General features: G+C 42.4%; 1 protein-coding gene across 3 annotated transcripts in view; it reads right to left on the bottom strand.

Moving 5' to 3' along the window:
* Nucleotides 1-23,321, bottom strand: part of LOC136954169 (F-BAR and double SH3 domains protein 1-like) — a 31,020-nt gene that overhangs the window by 2,575 nt on the left and 5,124 nt on the right. For 2 of the 3 annotated variants that reach the window (XR_010878089.1, XR_010878088.1), the window contains exons 9-16: nucleotides 9,490-9,612; nucleotides 8,822-8,917; nucleotides 8,570-8,686; nucleotides 8,382-8,486; nucleotides 5,108-5,269; nucleotides 4,787-4,912; nucleotides 4,570-4,653; nucleotides 1,583-1,751 (exon numbers count right to left, since the gene is read on the bottom strand). Coding sequence is in view for 1 of the 3 variants with exons in the window: in XM_067247743.1 (XP_067103844.1) it covers nucleotides 1,284-1,498; nucleotides 1,583-1,751; nucleotides 4,570-4,653; nucleotides 4,787-4,912; nucleotides 5,108-5,269; nucleotides 8,382-8,486; nucleotides 8,570-8,686; nucleotides 8,822-8,917; nucleotides 9,490-9,612 (1,197 nt within the window). In the remaining 2 variants the exon portion in view is untranslated. Of the gene's footprint in view, nucleotides 1-1,283; nucleotides 1,499-1,582; nucleotides 1,752-4,569; nucleotides 4,654-4,786; nucleotides 4,913-5,107; nucleotides 5,270-8,381; nucleotides 8,487-8,569; nucleotides 8,687-8,821; nucleotides 8,918-9,489; nucleotides 9,613-23,321 lie in introns of all 3 variants that reach the window. The other variant, XM_067247743.1, reaches the window with a different exon arrangement.

The raw sequence follows: 23,321 nt of genomic DNA, 5'->3' as shown, positions 1-23,321 counted from the left end.
CATCTGCATATAGATGAATAAGACAGTCTGAGCATATTTGAGAAAGATCATTGATAAATATAGAAAATAAAAGAGGCCCTAAGGAAGAGCCTTGAGGGACACCTTTTTCCATTATTAAGGATTCTGATAGATAACCCTGAAAAGAGACACGCTGACGTCTAGAATGGAGATAAGAGTTAAACCAAAGAAGAGATTGTTTAGAGAGGCCTATCGCATGTAGTTTGTCAAGAAGCATATAATGATCAACCATATCGAAGGCCTTAGTGAGATCTATAAATATTGCACCAGTCGACATGTTATTGCCTAAGGAGGATGAAACATCATTGGTAAATTTTAGAAGAGCAGTAGTTGTAGAAAACTTAGGTCTGAAACCAGATTGATTAGGTGACAGAATGGAGAAATCATTCATATATTTAAATAGTTGATTAAATATTAATTTTTCAAACACTTTTGCTATACTACTTATGATGGAAATGGGTCTGTAGTTGTTAAGGTCAAGTGCATCGCCACCCTTGTGTATTGGTGTTACTCTGGCAGACTTCCACATTGATGGAACCACACAGGTGGATAACGATAAGTTAAATAAATCCGATAAAGGAAATGCCAGTACATGAGAGGCGAGCTTGATAAACTTGATCTCCAGACCATCAGGATCAGTACCATTACCTGCCTTTAGATCAGAGATTGCCAGTTGGACGTCAATAGGATTCATTGTAGCGAATGAGAAGGAGCTGCTTAACTCATCTATCGGATTAAAGTAAGAGAGGTTGAACGATTGTGAACTACAAATAATGGAGAAGTGTTGGTTAAAAGCATTGGCAACCGCAGAAGGATCACTAATAATGTCATTGTGAACTTTGACTTTTGTGGCAATGCTTTTAGTCGATTTGTTGAGTAAAGAATTGTGACTTTTCCAGAACTTCTTAGGACTTCTGAAGTTATTAGACAGAGAATTTTTATAATAGTTCGATTTAGCGTTTCTTGTTTTAGTTGTACACATATTTCTTAATTGTTTATATACAGCCCAGTCTGTTGAGTCCTTTGACAGGCGGTACTTTTCCCATGCCTTATCTCTTTGTTTAAAAAGATGTATTAGATCAGCATCAATCCAAGGTAAGTGTCTGCCCTTAACCCTTACTGATATCCAAGGGGCATGTTTGTCAATAACTTTAGAGATAACAGAGAAAGAAAAACAGATTACCAAGAGATATTATGATTTTCAGTAGATGCATAACTTGGATATCAAAAAGTAGTCTTCCCTGCAAAGTATTTTAAATTCTCACTTCTTCCTCCTCTTCCTCCTTGTCCCCAAGCATCTCCACTACCAGGGACGGGAACACCCCCACCCGTCCATCCAGCTCCCCCTCCCAAAAACCATCATCCACCTCCCCCTGGCCCCAGCCCTGGGCACGCCTCCTCAGCCTGATCACTGCCCCCTCTGGGAACGACAGCTCCTCCCCACTCTGGGCCTGGTAGTCATACAGGGCCCGCACTAGACCTGGAAACACACACCCACCCAATATGACACACACACATCTACAGTTTCTAATACCAAATATAAAGATGTTGTGGTAGTACTGACCTGCTGCCTGTGGGAGGTACTGTGGGCCTTTATGGGAGTGCTCAGAGGAGGAACCAGAACTGTCAAATGACCAATCCAATGAGTGCCCGACAGTGCCCTCACCTGGAGACCAATGGAATTGCAGGTACCTCTCAGGCACATAGCCCACTTGTCCAGACGCATTACACACCTACACAGGAACACACACACACACACACACACACACACACACACATAGGACAAGAAGGAGGAGAAACAAGCTGATTAGCAAATAGTGTTTATTATTGTGTCTCAATCAGTATGTGTGAGATGGAACACCATATTTAGCTGCGAAAAAACAGGAAACCGACAGTTTATGCTACACAGAGATAGGAAGTGGGGAGACCACAGCAGTTACTGCGAGGAGGACTGATGTAGTGGAGATGTGACATCTGAATGCATCAATACTAACCACTTGACCTGGTCTACAAACCCCATTCCCAAAGGGAGGGATCAGATGGCTGAGCGGTTAAGGAATCGGGCTGTTAATCAGAAGGTTGCCGGTTAGTGCCAAATGACGTTGTGTCCTTGGGAAAGGCACTTCAACTTACTTTCCTCGGGGGGAATGTCCCTGTACTTACTGTAAGTCGCTCTGGATAAGAGCGTCTGCTAAATGACTAAATGTAAAAAGTTGGGACGCTGTGTAAAATGAAAATATAAACAGAATGCAATGATTTGATAGATCTCATAAACTCATGTCATTCACAATAGATAATTGAAAACATATCAAATGTTTAAACTTAGGAACTGTACAATTTTAAGGAAAAAATAAGGTAATTTGGAATTTGATGGCTGCAACAAGTCTCTAAAAAGTTGGGATTTTAATATCTCATCATTTACAGTACAAAATATCTTTAAATAATTCTGAGAATCTTGAGAAATCTCTGTCAGGGACAAGAGAGAAAATAAATACTGCATTCCTGTGATCTTCAGGCACTGCATAAAAAACTGGCATGATTCTGAAATGGAAATCATTGCATGGGATCAGAAACACCTCCAGAACTCATTGTCTGTGAACACAGTTTGCCATGCCATCCACAAATACAGGTTAAAGCTCTATCATGCAAAGAAGAAGCCGGGGTCAGATGGCAGTTAACCCTTGTGCTGCCTTCGGGTCACATGACCCAAAGGTTCATAACGAACCATCGTTGTGTTTACCCAATTTTACCCAACAAAAAACAAATAAAAATAATTTTATTTTAACCTTCGCAATGTGGAGGGTCTGAGACAGCCTGACGGTTAAAAGAAAATGCTTCACTTTGTTTTTGTATGCAGTAAAGTTGTCGCAATACGACGGTGGGTAACAATGACGGGTCAGAATGACCCGAAGAGAACAAGGGTTAAGAACTCTGGCTATTAATCAGAAGGTTGCCGGTTCCACTCTTGGCCGTGCCAAAATGACGTTGTGTCCTTGGGCAAGGCACTTCACCCTACTTGCCTTGGGGGAATGTCCCTGTACTTACTGTAAGTCGCTCTGGACAAGAGCATCTGCTAAATGACTAAATGTAAATGTAAGCCATGTTGTATTGTTATGTTCTGAAGTTTAAGCATTCCATGAACAGTTGAAATAACGGAACTAAAAGCTAAAAGCCACTTCACATCTGGGCAGATCTCAGGACGACGCCCAGGTGGGGAGTAACTGACCAATGAGAGAGGTCCCCCCCTGTTCTTTGGAGTATAAAACCCCCAAACGTACAATCACCCCCGCTTGTTCGTAGGATTAAACTGAGGTGAACGCGTCACTCTCTAACCTATTCCTCTCAACCTGCAAATTCACTGAGCGCCCGGAACTTTGACGAGAGATTCCACTTTCTATTCATTGGACATAACGAACCATTAACTCCTTTCTTCAAACCGACAAAAGTAACTGCGATTTGCAATATTTCTTACTTGTGACATATTGGCATGTTGTGATTTAATTGTTGATGTTTGATTGTATTTTACAACTGATTTAACCTAACCATCGTTAGGTCAGTTGCCATTGATCGTCCATTGTTACTATAAAGGCCTACCTCTCCCTGTCTCCCACTCTCTCTCTCCCTCCCCCCTTCACACGCGCTCTACACAGCCATTGTGTAGCTCGCTCTCATTAGAATCTAGCCACTGTACTACTCAAGCCAAACTAACCCATAACTTATCTGGTATTTGTTCATTATAATTACATTTTCCGAAATAAATCATTGTGTATAATATTCGGGTATCTCTCATGTTATCTGATCTGCCCTACTTTCATAGAATACACTACTTAAGATTAGACTGATTATTACGAAGGCTATTATTCAATAAGGTTAAACAAGGTTTCCTCTGTTCCTTTAACAAATAAGAGGTGGTGCCCCCAAGAACTAGATACTTTATTACAAATTAAGTATTGCTAATCTTAAACGCGCAAACCCCGCTACACTACACATGGCCTTGTCCTAACCTTTTTGAGACGTGTTGCTGCCATCAAATAAAAGATTACCGTATATTCTCCTTAAAATTTTACATTTCATCAGTTTAAACATTTGATATGTTTTCTATGTTCTATAGTGAATAACATATGGGTTTATGAGATTTGCAAATCATTGTATTCTGTTTTTGTATTTAATTTTTCAGAACATCCCAACTTTTTTGGAATTGGTGTTCCCTCTATTTTAGAAGTGGTTATAGAGTGGTGCTCTGTAGGTATGCTGTTGGTAGTGTATATCTTGTTGATTAGATAGCAGTTAGGTAGCAGTGGATACTAATACTTTTAGATTCGTCAGTAAGGAGCTATGGATCTCCTCATCTCTATATGGAAAGCATGGTGATTTGTAAATTCACTATAATTTATATGTAGGGATTGTTTCATGACCAAGAATGAGGTCATTTGTAGATGAAAGGGGGGACAGCTAAATAAACAAAAGGGGCAGCTCCTTCCACCGCCTCTCATCATTCTCTATCTTTAGCCCTCCTCCCCTCCTCCTGGTTTGCGCTCCTTTTCCTCTCACCTTAAGCCAGTCCTCCACATCCCCATCCTCGATCACCTGAAGCTCCTCCCCTTCGGTGATCGACAGCTCATCGGATTGGCTGGCCTGCAGGATATAATGGGAGACCAGGCAATTACACTTCAATTCCTTCAACATTACATGCCTGCCTCTCTGCAGAGGTAGTCACGTGGCGGGTCAGACAGAATGGTAGGTGTATGTGTGCAGGTGTGGTCTTCACCTGATAGCTGTAGAGGACAATGCAGAGGAGAGGGTATCCACATGGTCCTGAACCAGATGGTGAGTCTACAAAAGTGTCACTGTTGTCATCATAATCCTCAAAGTCTGTGAACTCAAACTCCTCCTCCTGAGGAAGTAGGAATAGAGACAACTCTGAGGCTCTGAGGCAATTTCACACAGGAGGGGCATATTGTCATAGGCTAAAATCTCCTCTTCTCCTTTCCTATGGTGAAGGACAGGAGAATAGCAGAAAGAGGCCTCTCTGCCAGAATTGAGATCCACCCTAGCAGCAAATTCGAAGACTTGCACACAGGTTACATACCAGGTTGGAAATGTCACCGTTGGACATGCGAGCTTCACTCAGCCTCCTCTCTCTCTCCAGCTGCTCCTCCGCCTGGCTCATGGCACTGGTCAGCCACGGCTCCACATCCACCCCCGCCCCCTCCAGCAATGCCAGACAGGACTCTGCCTTCACACGGCTCACCTAGGGACATTTTTTCTTTATATTTATTTGGAGATAAATACTGTCGATCATAAAAAAGCTTCCTGAAATTGCCATACATTATTATTCAAATATACTGTTTATATTATAAAAATCTGTAATGGATTATTAGTTGGGTGTGGGCACAACCTTTGTTCTCTCACATATCTTCTTCTTATTTTCCCACCCCTAAGGATCAGTCAATATTTGGACTACATAGAAAACGGCGGTGTCAAAATGTTCGTCTTGGTCTCGATTACGGTGCTCCTATTGGGATTAGTGATGGGTCGTTCGCGAACGATCCGGCTCTAAGAGCCGGCTCTTGAAGGTGAACGTCGGGAGCTGGCTCGCATATCTGAAGAGCCGACTCTATTTTTAATAGATTAATACAGCCTATAAAAACTAAATGATTATGAAATAATGAATTTTAATTGTATTTAAAACTAGAGAGGGTACAATTTCTGGGGAAATTGTAGGGTGTGCTTGCTTGCGTCGGTTGCACAGGGGTCCGTTTTTGAATGACATTTTTACAACTGATATTTCTGTATATTTTATATAAAAATGCATACTTATTATTTATAAAGATTACATAGATTTAAAAGCATTTTTTTTTGCTGCTCATTTACAACTGAAAATACGAGTGAAGTGTAGAATGAAATAGATGTCTTCTAATTTCACCTGCAAGAGGCAGCCTCATCGTTGAATCAAAACGAATAAATTTGGCAGACCGGTGTAAAAATGGACCTAATCTCTATGACTTAAACGTCCTTTTAAGTTTTTCCCTTATCATCTCACATTCTCATATTGCATTCATTCATGAATAAAGAACCCCCTTTGAAGATTATTGTACGACGTTACCGGCAGTAGAAGATGGAATCGCGATTCAAACAGTACCATCTGCTAACTGAAAATATGCCCCCAAAAACGTAAATAAGCTTGACATTTATTTAGTGGAAAATCGCTTTCATAAAAAGCTCACTGGTAGCGATCATTGTCAGTAACAACGCCAAGTGCGATATAGCCCTGTGTGGGGAAGCTGCCCCGGTAAATTGTACTACTACGGTACAGTACTAGACTGCTGTGTTCGTCTTGGTAGCGATTGCGTTGGTTGAATTGGATTTAACGTTCCGTTGTACGGTTTAGGCTGAAATTAATTATTTTCATGAACAGATTGACAAAGTTTAGGCTGTGGCAATGAAGTTAAGGTTAGTAGTTAGATAGATTTTTTATTTAAGTAAGGGGAGTGCCGAACATGTTCTGTCGCCGTTTGACTTCCTACAGCTGTGTAGATGTTTTTGTAGTGTCTCGCGTAGGCTACAGCGTTTCAGTGAGCAACACTGGTTTGAAACCACAGGTAATGATAATTTCACCCACAAATCGTTTACTTGTAATGTAATGTCATAATAAATCCTACAACGAAAATGTATTTGTGAGGAATGTTTATTTTAACGATTGAAAACAGATGCATCATAGACCACTGTAGTATGTGTTACCCGGGCAACAGAGGCTAATGTCATGATGCTAATACTTCAGTGACATAGTAGACTACTGTTTCCGAAAGTAGATGTACTTCCTTAATAAAATCAGCTTATATTGTACATTACACGTCACAATTGTGTGTCATATCACAAAGTAAAATTAGTAAATAGTTATCACCCTGGCCTCTTTGCTTGTGGCGTTTCTGCAGCTGCCTTGCAGTAAAGCAGTTAGCTTAGCTATCTGTTTTCAATCTTTAAAATAAACATTCCGCACAAATACATTTGTTGTAGGATTTATTATGACATTACATTACAAGTAAACGATTTGTTGGTGAAATTATCATTACCTGTGGTTTCAAACCAGTGTTGCTCACTGTAACGCTGTAGCCTACGCGAGACACACTACAAAAACATCTACACAGCTGTTTAGGAAGTGAAACGGCGACAGAAAATGTTCGGCACTCCCCTTACTTAAATCAAAAGTCTTTCAATAGGTGAAACTATCTGACTACTAACCTGAACTTCATTGCCACAGCCTAAACTTTGTCAATCTGTTCTTGAAAATAATTAATTTCAGCCTAAACCGTACAACGTAACGTTAAATCGAATTCAACCAACGCAATCGCTACCAAGACGAACACAGCACAGTAGTCTAGAACTGTACTGTAGTAGTACAATATACCGGGGCAGCTTCTCCACACAGGGCTATATCGCACTTTGCGTTGTTACTGACAATGATTGCTACCAGTGATCTTTTTATGAAAGCAATTTTCCACTAAATAAATGTCAAACTTATTTACGTTTTTGGGGGCATATTTTCAGTTAGCAGATGGTACTGTTTGAATCGCGATTCCATCTTCTACTGCCAGGTAACGTCGTATAATAATCTTCAAAGGGGGTTCTTTAATCATGAATGAATGCAATATGAGTAGGCTAAATGGCTGAAAATATCACGAGAAGGGAAAAACTTAAAAGGACGTTTAAGTCATAGAGATTAGGTCAATTTTTACACCGGTCTGCCAAATGTATTCGTTTTGATTGCTGCCTCTTGCAGGGGAAATGAGAAGACATCTATTTCATTCTACACTTCACTCGTATTTTGAGTGGTAAATGAGCAGCCAAAAAATTTGCTTTTAAATCTATGTAATCTTTATAAATAATAAGTATGCATTTTTATATAAAATATACAGATATATTAGTTGTAAAAATGTCATAAAAAAACGGACCCCCCTGTGCAACCGACGCAAGCAAGCACACCCTACAATTTCACCAGAAATTGTACCCTCTAGTTTTTGTTGTTGTTGCAGAAAACTAATAAAGATGATATCACTGTTCTGAGCAGCAAGAGGGTGAGCTATGACTCACCCTGCTAGCAAAATTTGCATGAGTCTCTCTTTGCCTATCCCTTCCACCACGCTCTCTCTTTCTCTCACGTGCAGGACTTCTCTTCACAGAAACCCCCCCCCCCCCACACACCCACACACTGACTCATGCATTCCATGAAGAAAGCCTGGTTTGTCATCAGGTCCTTATGAAGAGGAGGAAGGTGTAGGAGGCTTCACTTTGGAATAAATGCATCTAATAAAGTGAGTAACAGGTTTGGTGAACCACAGGTTGCATATTTGATTCCAACTGACCTTGGCCTTTCGGACGGCTTCTTGGACTTCCAGAAGCTTCTGCTCCACACTGGCCCCTGTGTCTCCAGACAGCAGCTTAACACGCTGCTCGAGAGTCTGCACCGCCTGAAACACACACGCACACAACACCCTGAAAATCAAAACTATGCTTGCTGTGACTTGCTGCGTCCCATGACCTCTGTGCCTACCCTCTCTCCTTGGGTGATGACCTTGTAGTCTTTCGCAGCCTTGGAGGACCACTTCCTGGCCTCTTTCTCCAGACAACTCTCTCCCTCTGGGTTGGTGCTCTGCTGCAGGACACACACCTTGGACATGGAGGGAGATATCATTAATACAGGCTGGATTTATATTTTCCGTTACAGTTTAGTTACTTATGCCAGGACAGTGTGTTATGTATATTTATATCTGTACAGCTATGAGGTGTATTTGTTTTGTCTCACCTTATCATGCGGGGAGAGCTGGAATATGAAGTCTGTGATCTTGGTAAAAGCAGGAGCCTCCTGTAGAAAGAGCTGCAGGCTCCTTTCTCTGCTTACCTGGTAGACCAAAGAAGCACTCACTGAAGTTCAAATGTGGTAAAAAACAACCAGTCTGTCTCTGACATCCATCACTTATCTGGGTTTTCACTAGCACTAAGGTGAGGAATATTTCAGGTCTGGGGATCACAGAAGGCCTGTAATGAAATATTCCAGAATGTATGGGGATCACAAAGGGCCTTTTATGGAATATTCTAGAATGTCTGGGGGTCACAGAAGGTCTTTTATGGATTTTTCTAGAATGTCTGGGGATCACAGAGGGCCTTTTATGGAATATTTTAGAATGTCTGGAGATCAGAGAGCAAAGATATATCCATAAATATATATATCTATGTCAGAGAGGGCCTGTTGTGGAATATTCCAGAATGTCTCAAGTTCAATAGGGGCTACTATGGAACATAGTAGAACGCCTGGAGCTCACACAAGAAAAACTGGAAAGACACAGAAAGTCAAACGTGTTTACACTGCACGATGATAAAAAACATTTGCATCTCACTAAACCATCCTTTTGGGTACAAGCTCTGCATACCGCAATAACTAATAATCACAAGGTGATTTCTGGAGTCTAATACCTGGGCGGCGTGCTCCCACACCCTGCTGAAGGCTGCCTGAGAGGAGAGACACGCTTCTACCTCCGTAGAACACAGCAGACTGAAGAGGCCTCTCAACTGCTCGTACAGCTCCCCATCCAGCCTCTGGGAGACACACAAACATCACAGATACACACACGCCAATATATATGCACAGAGAAATACACACAAGCATACGTGCACACCAGGCGTGTAGCCAGTAATGGGCCAGGGCGGCAATGGCCCGCCCACATTACTCACCGGCCCGCCCAGGCATGTTTGATGAAAATATATTTTTAGCTTATTTTTATTATTCAAATGTATTTAAGAAAATATATTAATATAAACCTGATTTATTGTTGACTGGTGTGTGTGTTTAATTTGTTTTCAGAATAAAATTGATCTGTTGAAGCAAGTTGTAGGAAGCCGCCGGAACGTAATTGGTTGCTATGGTTGCTAGGGGTTCCGAGGGGGCGGCCGAGCATAAAGAGTAAAAATAGGCCCTGGACTTTGATCCAGACCGGCACACCAGAACCGGCCCCCGTATACGCCACCACAGCTAACTTGTTAATGCATGCACATTCTGTGTTTGATGTGATGCTAGTTCGGGAGTTCGATAGTTAATGCATGAATTTTTTGGCCGTTATTTACATTTACATGTAGTCATTTAGCAGACACTCTTATCCAGAGCGACTTACAGTAAGTACAGGGACATTCTCCCCGAGGCAAGTAGGGTGAAGTGCCTTGCCCAAGGACACAACGTCATTTTCCCAGCCGGGAATTGAACCAGCAACCTTCGGATTACTAACCCAATTCCCTAACCGCTCAGCCACCTGACTCCCTATTTGAGCGCAAAATAGTTTTTGAGCTTTGTGTAAAATAAACACACACCGTTTTTCAATTGTTAAAACCTTGTCTAGTGAAGGTCTTTTTGTCTCTTAATTCTTCAGCCCCACCCTTATGTTTATTAGCCTGGTTTTCCATCGTTATTCTTCTCCCGGTGCTCCCGATGGCCAGTCCGCTACTGCGGGGCTGTTTCCGTGGTGGTGGATTTTCAAGTCATATTATTTTAAATTCTCGTGCTGTCAGGGGGTGCTGCAGCATTCTCAACACCCCTAGTTCCCGCGGCCATGGGAAATGGCCACTGAAATCCAAAACTCAGCCAGTGTCTTGGCTGGGAACGCTGCCTTTTAACGTTCGGTCGCTTGACAGTTCAACTAATGCGTCCTCCTGGTCGGATGTCCGATGGTTTGCCGTACTTACAGAAAATGGACAATCAAAAGGCTGATGGCTTTTTTATTTGCATGCATTAATTTAACCCTCGTGCTGCCTTCGGGTCACATGACCCAAAGGTTCATAACGAACCATCGTTGTGTTTACTCAATTTTACCCAATACAAAAACAAATTAAAATAATTTTCTTTTAACCTTTGCAATGTGGGGGGTCTGAGACAGCCTAGCTGTTAAAAGAAAATGCTTCACTTTGTCTTTGTATGCGGTAAATCTGTCGCAATACGACGGTGGGTCACAATGACTGATGGGTCAGAATGACCCGAAGATAACACAAGGGTTAACTACTATTTTTAACTTGTTATAATTTTGGCTAAAATATGCTATTTCTAATCGTTTTAAAATGTTCCTTGATTTCTGGAAATCATCTCGCGGCAACCCCCCCGAGATCATCTCGCGACACACTTTGGGAACCACTGCAATACACGACCAGCAACCCCCCCCCCCTTATAGTCTGTCAAATGAGTTCTAGGGGAGTCAGGTGGCTGAGCGGTTAGGGAATTGGGCTAGGAATCCGAAGGTTGCCAGTTCGATTCCGGCCGTGTCAAATGAAGTTGTGTCCTTGGGCAAGGCGCTTCACTCTACTTGCCTCGGGGGTAATGTCCCTGTACTTACTGTAAGTCGTTCTGGATAAGAGCGTCTGCTAAATGTAAATGTGTTTGTTGGCATACAAAGTTGGTCTTCTCTTATTAGCCTAGTACATCTGATTAGAGCTAGCAACAATGAATTGCAGATTAAGGGGTCCCTTATCGTCCAGATAGCTCTCAACGCTCGACAGGAATTGCAGGTCCACTCACTAAAAACAAACTTGACCCTCTCACTGGCAGTGGCTCATTGAGAGCCCCAAGTTTTAACTACGTGGTAAAGGAATCCCGTAATGTAGGCAACGTAACAGATCTTCATCCACTTCCATGGGCTAAATGGTCTCAAAATCCCTAAATCTGGCAACAATGGCTTTTGCCATTACGTGCAGTATCTTACGTGCAGTACTACACCATTATGCCTCTTGAACCGAACATTTAAAAAATGCTAATCATTACGTTTTGCTAGATGACGGTAGAGACATAGCCTAAGTAAAAGAAAATATGCAAGCGGTGCTCAAAAGCACAGCAATAAACTGTTGTCTGAACAAGGTAGTAAGTAAGTAAGTAAGACTTTATTTATATAGCACATTTCATACAAGAATTGTAGCTCAAGGTGCTTTACATAAAATCAATAAAAACAATAATACAAGTGATAAATAATTCAAACAATAATAAAAATCCCAATAAGATCTCTGTTAAAGAGAGAAAACAACTTTAAAAAGTAGGAAAACCCTTTTGAGATAAAATTACTTAAATGCTTCGGTAAAAAGGTAGGTTTTAAGCTGTCTTTTAAAAATGTCTAGAGTGTTAGCTTCCCTAATATTTATGGGTAATTTGTTCCATAGTTTTGGGGCGTAATTGACAAAGGCCGAATCACCAATCTTCTTATGACTGCTTCTGGTGACCTCTAATAGGCCTGCATTTGATGATCGCAGTGTTCTAGCTGGTGTGTAGTTTATAAAGGAGTTAGCAATGTAGCTAGGTCCTTGTCCGTGTAGAGCTTTGTATGTGAGGAAAAGGACCTTAAAGTCAATTCTGAAGGTAACAGGGAGCCAGTGTAAAGTAGCTAGGACAGGACTAATGTGTTCTCTCCTTTTAGTTTTGGTTAATAATCTAGCTGCAGAATTTTGAATGAGCTGTAGTCTTTCAGTGGTTTTCTTGGGAAGACCAGTGAAAAGTGCGTTACAGTAGTCCAGCCGGCTGGATATAAAAGCATGAATTAACTTCTCTGCATCATTTTGGTTTATGAATGGTCGTACCTTTGCTATATTCCTCAGGTGAAAGAAAGCTGTTTTGGTCACTTTATTAATGTGAGAGTTGAAATTCAAATCTGAGTCCAGGATTACGCCGAGACTCGTCACCTCTGGTTTAAGACAGGGGGTTAAGCCTCCAAGATTCTTAATAAGCATCTCTCTTTTGGAGAGCAAAACACCCAAAGATTACACACTTAATTAGACCAGCCAGAGAGGAAGCTATCATCAGCATCTCCACAGACGAAACACACAGACGTGCCACCCCTGGCCAGGGGTGGCACTGGCCACCACTGAAAAGTGATTGGCCACCACTGGTGCCACCCCTACCATGCGATCGGCTATTTGCTGACAGTCTTGTCCATATGTATGAATACTGGACAATGAAAACACTCTCAAATATGAGGGGTGGGAGTTCAGGCTGAGCGTCATGTTCAACAACCACACTGGAGAAGACTGAGAGAAGACGCTGATGATATTAACGTTGCATCTATCGGTAGCATGGATGTTATGTGACTGAAATCACAAAACGTGATTAGTGTGGTGTCACAGAAACAAGCAGTTAATCAGGAAGCTCCGATGAGAAAATGAATGCAAAATAAATCCCAGATTACCCAAATTCACCCTACACTAAAGGTATTTTCCATATTATGTGTGCTGGGAGAAATTCGTAAGGATATAAAGATTCAGAAACTAAACATGAGCTAGAAATTAGTAGTACGTTATTCAACACCATGCAGCCCCTTTACTTTCGGTGTATGGAATACAGTTCGTTTTCCAAAAATAGCCTGATGTAAACTAAGTCTCTACAGACTGTAGCTTGCTTTGCTGCAGTAGCATGCTAGCTAGCAAGCATTGTATTTTTAAGATGTTAAATACCCATGCCATTTGTCTTTAAGTGTTTCACATGATAATTGGTTTGTATAGTAGTTAACATAAGTAACAACATTTGTATTGTTCTTCTGCTAAGCTTAGGATAGGTGGAAATCATGATCCTGGCTGACTTCAGTCAAAGCTGAGATCTATACTGACTCCATATTGTTTAGACATTTAGGCTACGTCAATTAAATTGAATGCAAATCCATAAATACTTGTCAGTATACAATACAAAAGAAAAAATACTCAGAATTCTAGGGCTGACGTGAGGTGAACATAATATTATTATTGAGCAATGTGAACTTTCTTCTTCAGGGTCTGACTCTGAGGCTCAGTCAGGGTTATAGGGAGAGAACAGCCAGGCAAAATGAAACGTTCCCAAAAATATAGTTTGTTCCTTCTGAAGAAACAAAGAAATTACATTTTAATTATACCTCCAATTACTGTTCTAAAGATATTATATCTAAATGCACACTCAGGTATAAGAGTTTACAATCAAATTTGTGTTAAGAAACATTTATTTGGTACAAATGTGCCATATGTATTTAAATAAAACAATAATACAAAATGTGGGGGTTTAAAGTTATGGGTCGACAGGGGAGCCCGGGGAGTCAGGTGGCTGAGCGGTTATAGAATCGGGCTAGTAATCAGAAGGTCACTGGTTCGATTCCCGGCCGTGCAAAATGACGTTGTGTCCTTGGGCAAGGCACTTCACCCTACTTGCCTCAGGGGGAATGTCCCTGTACTTACTGTAATTCGCTCTGGATAAGAGTGTCTGCTAAATGACTAAATGTAAATGTCGAACTTCACCTTTAGAAAATCACACTTTCCAATGCCCTATTACAGAATATATATATTGTTTATGTTTGTTATTACTCTAGGAATCTATAAATAATGGTAACATTACTGAATAAAGGGTTCTAAATGTATGAGTAAGCCTACAAATAATACATCTGTCATTTCAAGTTTGTAGTTAGAATGTTTCTGGTGTGTATGACTTGTAGACTTTACGGAATCCATTGAAAAAACTGTAGACTTATTTCTAGATTGTTGAAAAATCTTATAAATACATTAGAATAAATCATCAAGTATCAATCATGGTAGGCTCAAAATCCTACCATGAAGAAAAAGAACAATGTTTCCCAGTTGCCCCTGCCCGGAAGCGTGTCACCGGGAGCCAGGCCCGGGGGTGGGGCTCGATGGCGAGCGCCTGGTGGCCGGGCCTTTTCCCATGGGGCCCGGCCGGGCACAGCCCGAAGAGACATTGTGGGACCCCCTTCCAGTGGGCTCACCATCTGCAGGAGGGGTCATGGGGGTCGGGTGCAGTGTGAGACGGGCGGCGGCCGAAGGCGGGGGCCTTGGCGATCCGATCCTCGGCTGCAGAAGCTAGCTCTAGGGACGTGGAACGTCACCTCGCTGGCGGGAAAGGAGCCTGAGCTGGTGCGCGAGGTAGATATAGTCGACCTCGCCTCAACGCACAGCATCGGCTCCAGAACCAGTCTCCTTGAGAGGGGCTGGACTCTCTTCCACTCTGGAGTTGCCCTCGGTGAGAGGCGTCGAGCTGGGGTGGGAATACTTGTTTCCCCTCGGTTCGGCGCCTGTACATTGGAGTTCACCCCGGTGGGCAAGAGGGTAGCCTCCCTCGGCCTTCGGGTGGGGGGACGGGTCCTCACTGTTGTTTGTGCTTACGCACCAAACGGCAGCGCAGAGTACCCACCCTTTTTGGAGTCTCTGGTGGGGGGTGCTGGAAAGCGCTCCTCCCGGAGATGCCCTCGTCCTCCTGGGGGACTTCAATGCTCATGTGGGCAATGACAGTGAGACCTGGAGGGGCGTGATTGGGAGGAACGGCCCCCCCGATCTGAACCCGAGCTGTGTTTTGTTGTTGGACTTCTGTGCTAGACACGGCTTGTCCATAACGAACACCATGTACAAGCATAAGGGTGTCCATATGTGCACTTGGCACCAGGACACCCGAGGTCTCAGTTCGATGATAGACTTTGTAGTCGTGTCGTCGGATCTGAGGCCGAATGTCTTGGACACTCGGGTGAGGAGAGGGGCGGAGGCAGGAGGGTGTGCTCCAACTTTAGGGGGATCACACTCCTCAGCCTCCCTGGGAAAGTCTATTCAGGGGTCCTGGAGAGGAGGGTCCGTCGGATTCTGTTCATAACTTATATGAACAGAATTTCTAGGTGGACCGAGAGCGTTGAGGGGGTCCGGTTTGGTGACCTCAGGATTGGGTCGCTGCTTTTTGAAGATGATGTGGTCCGTTGGCTTCATCGGGCCGTGACCTTCAGCTCTCACTGGAGCGGTTCGCAAACGAATGCGAAGCGGCTGGGATGGGAATCAGCACCTCCAAATCTGAGGCCATGGTTATCGACCGGAAAAGGGTGGAGTGCAATCTCCGGGTCGGGGAGGATATCTTGTCCCAAGCGGAGGAGTTCAAGTATCTCTGGGTCTTGTTCACGAGTGAGGGAAGGATGGAGCACGAGATCGACAGGCGGATCGGTACGGCGTCCGCAGGGATGCGGGCTCTGCATCGCTCCGTCGTGGTGAAGAAGGAGCTGAGTCGAAAGGCGAAGCTCTTTATTTACCAGTCAATCTACATTCCTACCCTCACCTATGGTCACGAACTGTGGGTAGTGACCGAAAGAACGAGATTGCGAATACAAGCGGCCAAAATGAGTTTTCTCCGCAGGGTGTCCGGGCTCTCCCTTAGAGATAGGGTGAGAAGCTCGGTCATCCGGGAGGGGCTCAGAGTAGAACCGCTGCTCCTTCGCGTCAAGAGGGGCCAGTTGAGGTGGCTCAGGCATCTGATAAGGATGCCTCCTGGACGCCTCCCTGGTGAGGTGTTCTGGGCACGTCCCACTGGGAAGACCCAGGACACGCTGGAGGGACTATGTCTCTCGGCTGGCCTGGGAACGCCTCGAGGTCCCCCAGGAAGAGCTGGTGGAAGTGGCCGGGGAGAGGGAAGTCTGGGCCTCCCTGCTTAGGTTGCTGCCCCCGCGACCCGACCCCCGGAAAAGCGGCAGATGATGGATGGATGGATAGAATAAATCATAATTTGCCATAGGGAAATCCCATATGCGGGATGCTCGATTTAGATTAAGGATGTGACCATTTACTAATAACTACACACAGGAGGAAAATGTTCATATAATTTATTGAGCTATAACACGCAGTGTTTCATTACCTACAACAGAAAGGGTAGATAAACATTTTTTTACTCGAGTCTCGATACATGATTGATGGCCACCCTGCTCTGGGGTTGTGCCCCTGCCTGGCCACCCTGTTCAAAATGTTCTAGACACGCCCCTGACAACCGCAGCAGCAGGTAGCTAGCAGCACCATGTCTTCACCAGCAACCAATATCTTACTTATTGTCAAGAATGAATGTTTTCCTTTTCCTCTATTGATTGTGTTATTTCAGTGGCGGTGCTGAACTATCAGAAGGCTATAGCGCTGTCTTTGGTTTTGAACAATGACGAATAAGCTGCTGTTGTGCTGACGCAATTGTGCTTTTGTTATTTTTAAACTTTATTTCTCTCTCACATTGCTGAAAATATGCTATAGTTAAAGGTCGACAGCAATCAGTCTATTGGCAGTGGTATAAGTAGATGTAGATATATTTTGAATGGATTTAGGGGAGGGGCCTCGAGCTCCGACTCTGCGGGGAGGCCTCTGCAAAGTCCCAGCCGCCACTGCTCACTGGACATATTGTATAATAAAAAAGATTATTGAATGCAATTGGTTGCCTTGTATATTCTGTTCTATTTACCAAACTCCTTGTCTTAAATTGAGCAGTAGCTGGTGTTATTGCTATCTATTTTAGATTCAACTTGCATCAAGTACTACAAATATAATGTTAACTTAGTCAATTGTAAGTAGGCTGATGAATAAAAACACGTGTTTAACAAGTCCCAATTCAGGGCTCGATATTAAGGCTTGTCCGCTTGTCCAGGACAGGATTTTTTTGTAGGGCAAGTGGAAGAGAAATGTACTTGTCCCGCTGGACAAGTTAAAGATCCTGTAAAGTGGAATTGAAAACGAGTTTTAAGTTCACCACACCACAGAATGTGTTATTAACTACCCATCCAAATTCGAATGGAAAAAAAACACAGACAAGTTTGTTAAATTAGGCTTTGAAATCGTGAGAAAATCATCAGTCTTCTCTGCTTGAGACTGGGGGGGTGTGTCGCCTGAAGGAGCTGAAGTTCCGCCCCTCGCTGCCTACCTACGACCCAGATAATGGACGCTACGTCAAGCCGAACAAAACCGTATAGAACTAGAGAGGATACAATTTCTGGGGAAATTGTAGGGTGTGCTTGCTTGCGTCGGTTGCACAGGGGTCTGTATATTTTATATAAAAATGCATCGGGCCTACTTATTATTTATAAAGATTACATAGATTTAAAAGCATCTTTTTTTTGCTGCTCATTTACAACTCAAAATACGAGTGAAGTGTAGAATGAAATATGATGTCTTCTCATTTCCCCTGCAAGAGGCAGCTGACAGGCTGAATCAAAACGAATACATTTGGCAGACCGGTGTACAAATGGACCTAATCTCTATGACTTAAACGTCCTTTTAAGTTGTCCCTTCTCGTGATATTTTCAGGCATTTAGCCTACTCATATTGCATTCATTCATTAATAAAGAACCCCCTTTGAAGATTATTCTAAGGCTTTACCGGCAGAAGATAGAATCGCGATTCAAACAGTACCATCTGCTAACTGAAAATATGCCCCCAAAAACGTAAATAAGCTTGACATTTATTTAGTGGAAAATAGCTCATTCATAAAAAGCTCACTGGTAGCGATCATTGTCAGTAACAACTCAAAATGCGAAATAGCCCTGTGTGGAGAAGCTGCCCCGGTAAATTCTACTACTACAGTACAGTACTAGACTACTGCTGTGTTCGTCTTGATAGCGATTGCGTTGGTTGAATTCGATTAAACGTTCCGTTGTACGGTTTAGGCTGAAATTAATTATTTTCATGAACAGATTGACAAAGTTTAGGCTGTGGCAATGAAGTTCAGGTTAGTAGTCAGATAGTTTCCCTACTGAAAGACTTTTGAGTAAGGGGAGTGCCGAACATGTTCTGTTGCCGTTTGACTTAAACAGCTGAGGAGTTGTTGTTAGCTACTCACACTAGTGTCTCGGGTACAGTAGGCTACAGCGTTGCAGTGAGCTACACTGGTTTGAAACCACAGGTAATGGTAATTTCACCAACAAATCGTTTACTAATGTCAGAATAAATCCTACAACGAAAATGTATATGTGAGGAATGTTTATTTTAACGATTGAAAACAGATACATCATAGACCACTGTAGTATGTGTTGCCCGGGCAACACAGGCTAATGTCATGATGCTACTATAATATGTCAGTGAAATAGTAGACTACTGTTTCCGAAAGTAGATGTACTTCCTTAATAATATCAGCTTATATTGTACATTACACATCACAATTGTGTGTCATATCACAAAGTAAAATGAGTAAATATTTATCACCCTGGCCTCTTTGCTTGTGGCGTTTCTGCAGCTGCCTTGCAGTAAAGCTATAGTTAGCCTAGCTATCCCCCAAGTTAACAGATGCGAAACGAATGTTCTGCCAAAGGTAGTCACGCGTGTTTTCGTGACATTATTGCAGACCGGTGTAAAAATTGACCTAATCTCTATGATTTAAACGTCATTTTAAGTTTTTCTCTTCTCATGATATTTTCAGGCATTTAGCCTACTCATATTGCATTCAATCATGAATAAACAACCCCTTTGAAGATTATTCTACGACTTTACCCGGCAGTAGAAGATGGAATCGCAATTCAAACGGTACCATCTGCTAACTGAAAATATGCCCCCCAAAACGTAAATAAGCTTGACATTTATTTAGTGGAAAATTGCTCATTCATAAAAAGCTCACTGGTAGCGATCATTGTCAGTAACAACGCAAAATGCGATATAGCCCTGTGTTGAGAAGCTGCCCCGGTAAATTGTACTACTACGGTACAGTACTAGGCTACTGCTGTGTTCGTCTTGGTAGCGATTGCGTTGGTTGAATTGGATTTAACGTTCCGTTGTACGGTTTAGGCTGAAATTAATTATTTTCATGAACAGATTGACAACGTTTAGGCTGTGGCAATGAAGTTCAGGTTAGTAGTTAGATAGACTTTTGATTTAAGTAAGGGGAGTGCCGAACATTTTCTGTCGCCGTTTGACTTCCTAAACAGCTGTGTACTGTAGCTAGATGTTTTTGTAGTGTGTCTCGCGTAAGCTACAGCGTTGCAGTGAGCTACACTGGTTTGAAACCACAGGTAATGGTAATTTCACCAACAAATCGTTTTCTAATGTCAGAATAAATCCTACAACGAAAATGTATATGTGAGGAATGTTTATTTTAACGATTGAAAACAGATAACGCTACATCATAGACCACTGTAGTATGTGTTGCCCGGGAAACACAGGCTAATGTCATGATGCTAATACTTCAGTGAAATAGTAGACTACTGTTTCCGAAAGTAGATGTACTTCCTTAATAATATCAGCTTATATTGTACATTACACATCACAATTGTGTGTCATATCACAAAGTAAAATGAGTAAATAGTTATCACCCTGGCCTCTTTTCTTGTGGCGTTTCTGCAGCTGCCTTGCAGTAAAGCTATAGTTAGCCTAGCTATCCCCCAAGTTAACAGATGCTAAACGAATGTTCTGGCAAAGGTAGTCACGCGTGTTTTCGTGACGTTAGTGACGCAGTGACGTTAGTAACGTCAGTGACTGTGGCTAGCAAATTAGCCACCGTTAGCTTCACTTTTCGCCACAAAAACCTAATTTAAGCTTAAACCATGCAACGGAACGTAAATTCCAATAGAAGCAACTCAATCGCTACCAAGACGAAACTTTTGACACCTACGTTGTCTATGTAGGCCAAGTATTTACTGAGTTTTAGGGGGGCAAAAAGAAATAAAAATAAAAATAATAATAACTAGAGAGGATACAATTTCTGGGGAAATTGTAGGGTGTGCTTGCTTGCGTCGGTTGCACAGGGGTCTGTATATTTTATATAAAAATGCATCGGGCCTACTTATTATTTATAAAGATTACATAGATTTAAAGGCATCTTTTTTTTGCTGCTCATTTACAACTCAAAATATGAGTGAAGTGTAGAATGAAATATGATGTCTTCTCATTTCCCCTGCAAGAGGCAGCTGACAGGCTGAATCAAAACGAATACATTTGGCAGACCGGTGTACAAATGGACCTAATCTCTATGACTTAAACGTCCTTTTAAGTTGTCCCTTCTCGTGATATTTTCAGGCATTTAGACTACTCATATTGCATTCATTCATTAATAAAGAACCCCCTTTTAAGATTATTCTACGACTTTACCGGCAGAAGATAGAATCGCGATTCAAATAGTACCATCTGCTAACTGAAAATATGCCCCCAAAAACGTAAATAAGCTTGACATTTATTTAGTGGAAAATAGCTCATTCATAAAAAGCTCACTGGTAGCGATCATTGTCAGTAACAACTCAAAATGCGATATAACCCTGTGTGGAGAAGCTGCCCCGGTAAATTCTACTACTACAGTACAGTACTAGACTACTGCTGTGTTCGTCTTGATAGCGATTGCGTTGGTTGAATTCGATTAAACGTTCCGTTGTACGGTTTAGGCTGAAATTAATTATTTTCATGAAAATATTGACAAAGTTTAGGCTGTGGCAATGAAGTTCAGGTTAGTAGTCAGATAGTTTCCCTACTGAAAGACTTTTGAGTAAGGGGAGTGCCGAACATGTTCTGTTGCCGTTTGACTTAAACAGCTGAGGAGTTGTTGTTAGCTACTCACACTAGTGTCTCGGGTACAGTAGGCTACAGCGTTGCAGTGAGCTACACTGGTTTGAAACCACAGGTAATGGTAATTTCACCAACAAATCGTTTTCCAATGTCAGAATAAATCCTACAACGAAAATGTATATGTGAGGAATGTTTATTTTAACGATTGAAAACAGATAACGCTACATCATAGACCACTGTAGTATGTGTTGCCCGGGAAACACAGGCTAATGTCATGATGCTAATACTTCAGTGAAATAGTAGACTACTGTTTCCGAAAGTAGATGTACTTCCTTAATAATATCAGCTTATATTGTACATTACACATCACAATTGTGTGTCATATCACAAAGTAAAATGAGTAAATAGTTATCACCCTGGCCTCTTTTCTTGTGGCGTTTCTACAGCTGCCTTGCAGTAAAGCTATAGTTAGCCTAGCTATCCCCCAAGTTAACAGATGTGAAACGAATGTTCTGGCAAAGGTAGTCACGCGTGTTTTCGTGACGTTAGTGACGCAGTGACGTTAGTAACGTCAGTGACTGTGGCTAGCAAATTAGCCACCGTTAGCTTCACTTTTCGCCACAAAAACTTAACTTACGCTTAAACCATGCAACGGAACGTAAATTCCAATAGAAGCAACTCAATCGCTACCAAGACGAAACTTTTGACACCTACGTTGTCTATGTAGGCCAAGTATTTACTGAGTTTTAGGGGGGCAAAAAGAAATAAAAATAATAATAATAATATATATGTGAGAGAACAAAGGTTGTGCTCTCGCCGAAGGCTTGAGCACACCCAATAATAATAATATATATGTGAGAGAACAAAGGTTGTGCTCTCGCCGAAGGCTTGAGCACACCCAATTAGAATTTATTTGTTCAATGAGTGAAACATACAGATGCATATAAATGAAATGTTCCCCTGAGCTGTAACAGTAAAATTGACACCAGAGACAGCAGACAGTGAGCTCTCCAACTAGGCTACTTCTAGCACATTAGCTACCATTTCACCAAAATACCATCATTCTACACCGAGTAGCCTAATATCAAGTTAGCGGTTAGCACTAACTCATAGCAGAGATACATCTGGAAAAGTTATCTAGTATAATTATAACAAACACACAGAACTGAGTGATGAACTGCTGGCGGCGGTGCGACCGGAGGAGGAACGGCCGGGAGGGCGATGCTCAGTACGGCTCCTGCAAGAGAAGCCGTGTGTCCACGAACCCCATCTGTCTCTGGTCCATGTTAAAAGTATCCGCCGTGAAATGGTCACTGTAGAGGCGGCTGTTTATCCGAAGCTTTCCATCAGCGTGGCTCTTCACAAAATCAATCCACCTATTTTTCCTTTCCTCATCAATAGGGAAATTAAATAGTGTTGCAGCTGAAGTTTTTGCATCCAGGGAAGATGCAGTTGCGGGTGGAGGGAGACTTCCTGAAGCTGGCTAGCTAGCTGATGTAGGCTACAATAACAGTACAGCAGGAGGAGTCATTCAGTGATCTGATGTAGATGGGTCGAAATGACGGAGTGGCTGAGAACGATGACGTTGATGTCGTGCATTAGTTTGAGTTGTAGTTCAGTAATGGCGGCGGAGAAAGATGCGAGCGAAGCTATTCTGCGGTTGTGGCAACGCAGCCGAATATCCATAAGTTAAAGCCGGAGCAAGAACGATCCTTGCTGAGTTTTGTTGGTGATCATGATGTTGTTGACCTCCTCCCCACGGGGTTCGGGAAAAGTTTGATTTTCCAGCTACGGCAGCTAGCTCCTTGGTGAAGGAGTTGGCTAAGGCGAACGCTAGCGATTGGTTATGGCAGATCAGAGTGGCTCTGGGCAGATCCAATAGTTTTAAACTTCAACAGAGTACCCGCCTTCAAGGAAGTTAACGCTTGTCAATGGAGCGATCCCAGACCCTCTATACAAATGAAATGTACGAGGGTCTGATTAGGAACAGGCTATAACTTTTTGTCCCCACCCATTAAAACCTGATCTGAAAATGCTTTCAGGAA

The sequence above is a fragment of the Osmerus mordax genome, chromosome 12 (genome assembly GCF_038355195.1).
Source record: "Osmerus mordax isolate fOsmMor3 chromosome 12, fOsmMor3.pri, whole genome shotgun sequence".
NCBI lineage: Eukaryota > Metazoa > Chordata > Actinopteri > Osmeriformes > Osmeridae > Osmerus > Osmerus mordax.
Note: the sequence above shows the minus strand (reverse complement) of the source record. Positions and strands in the feature narration are given on the sequence as shown.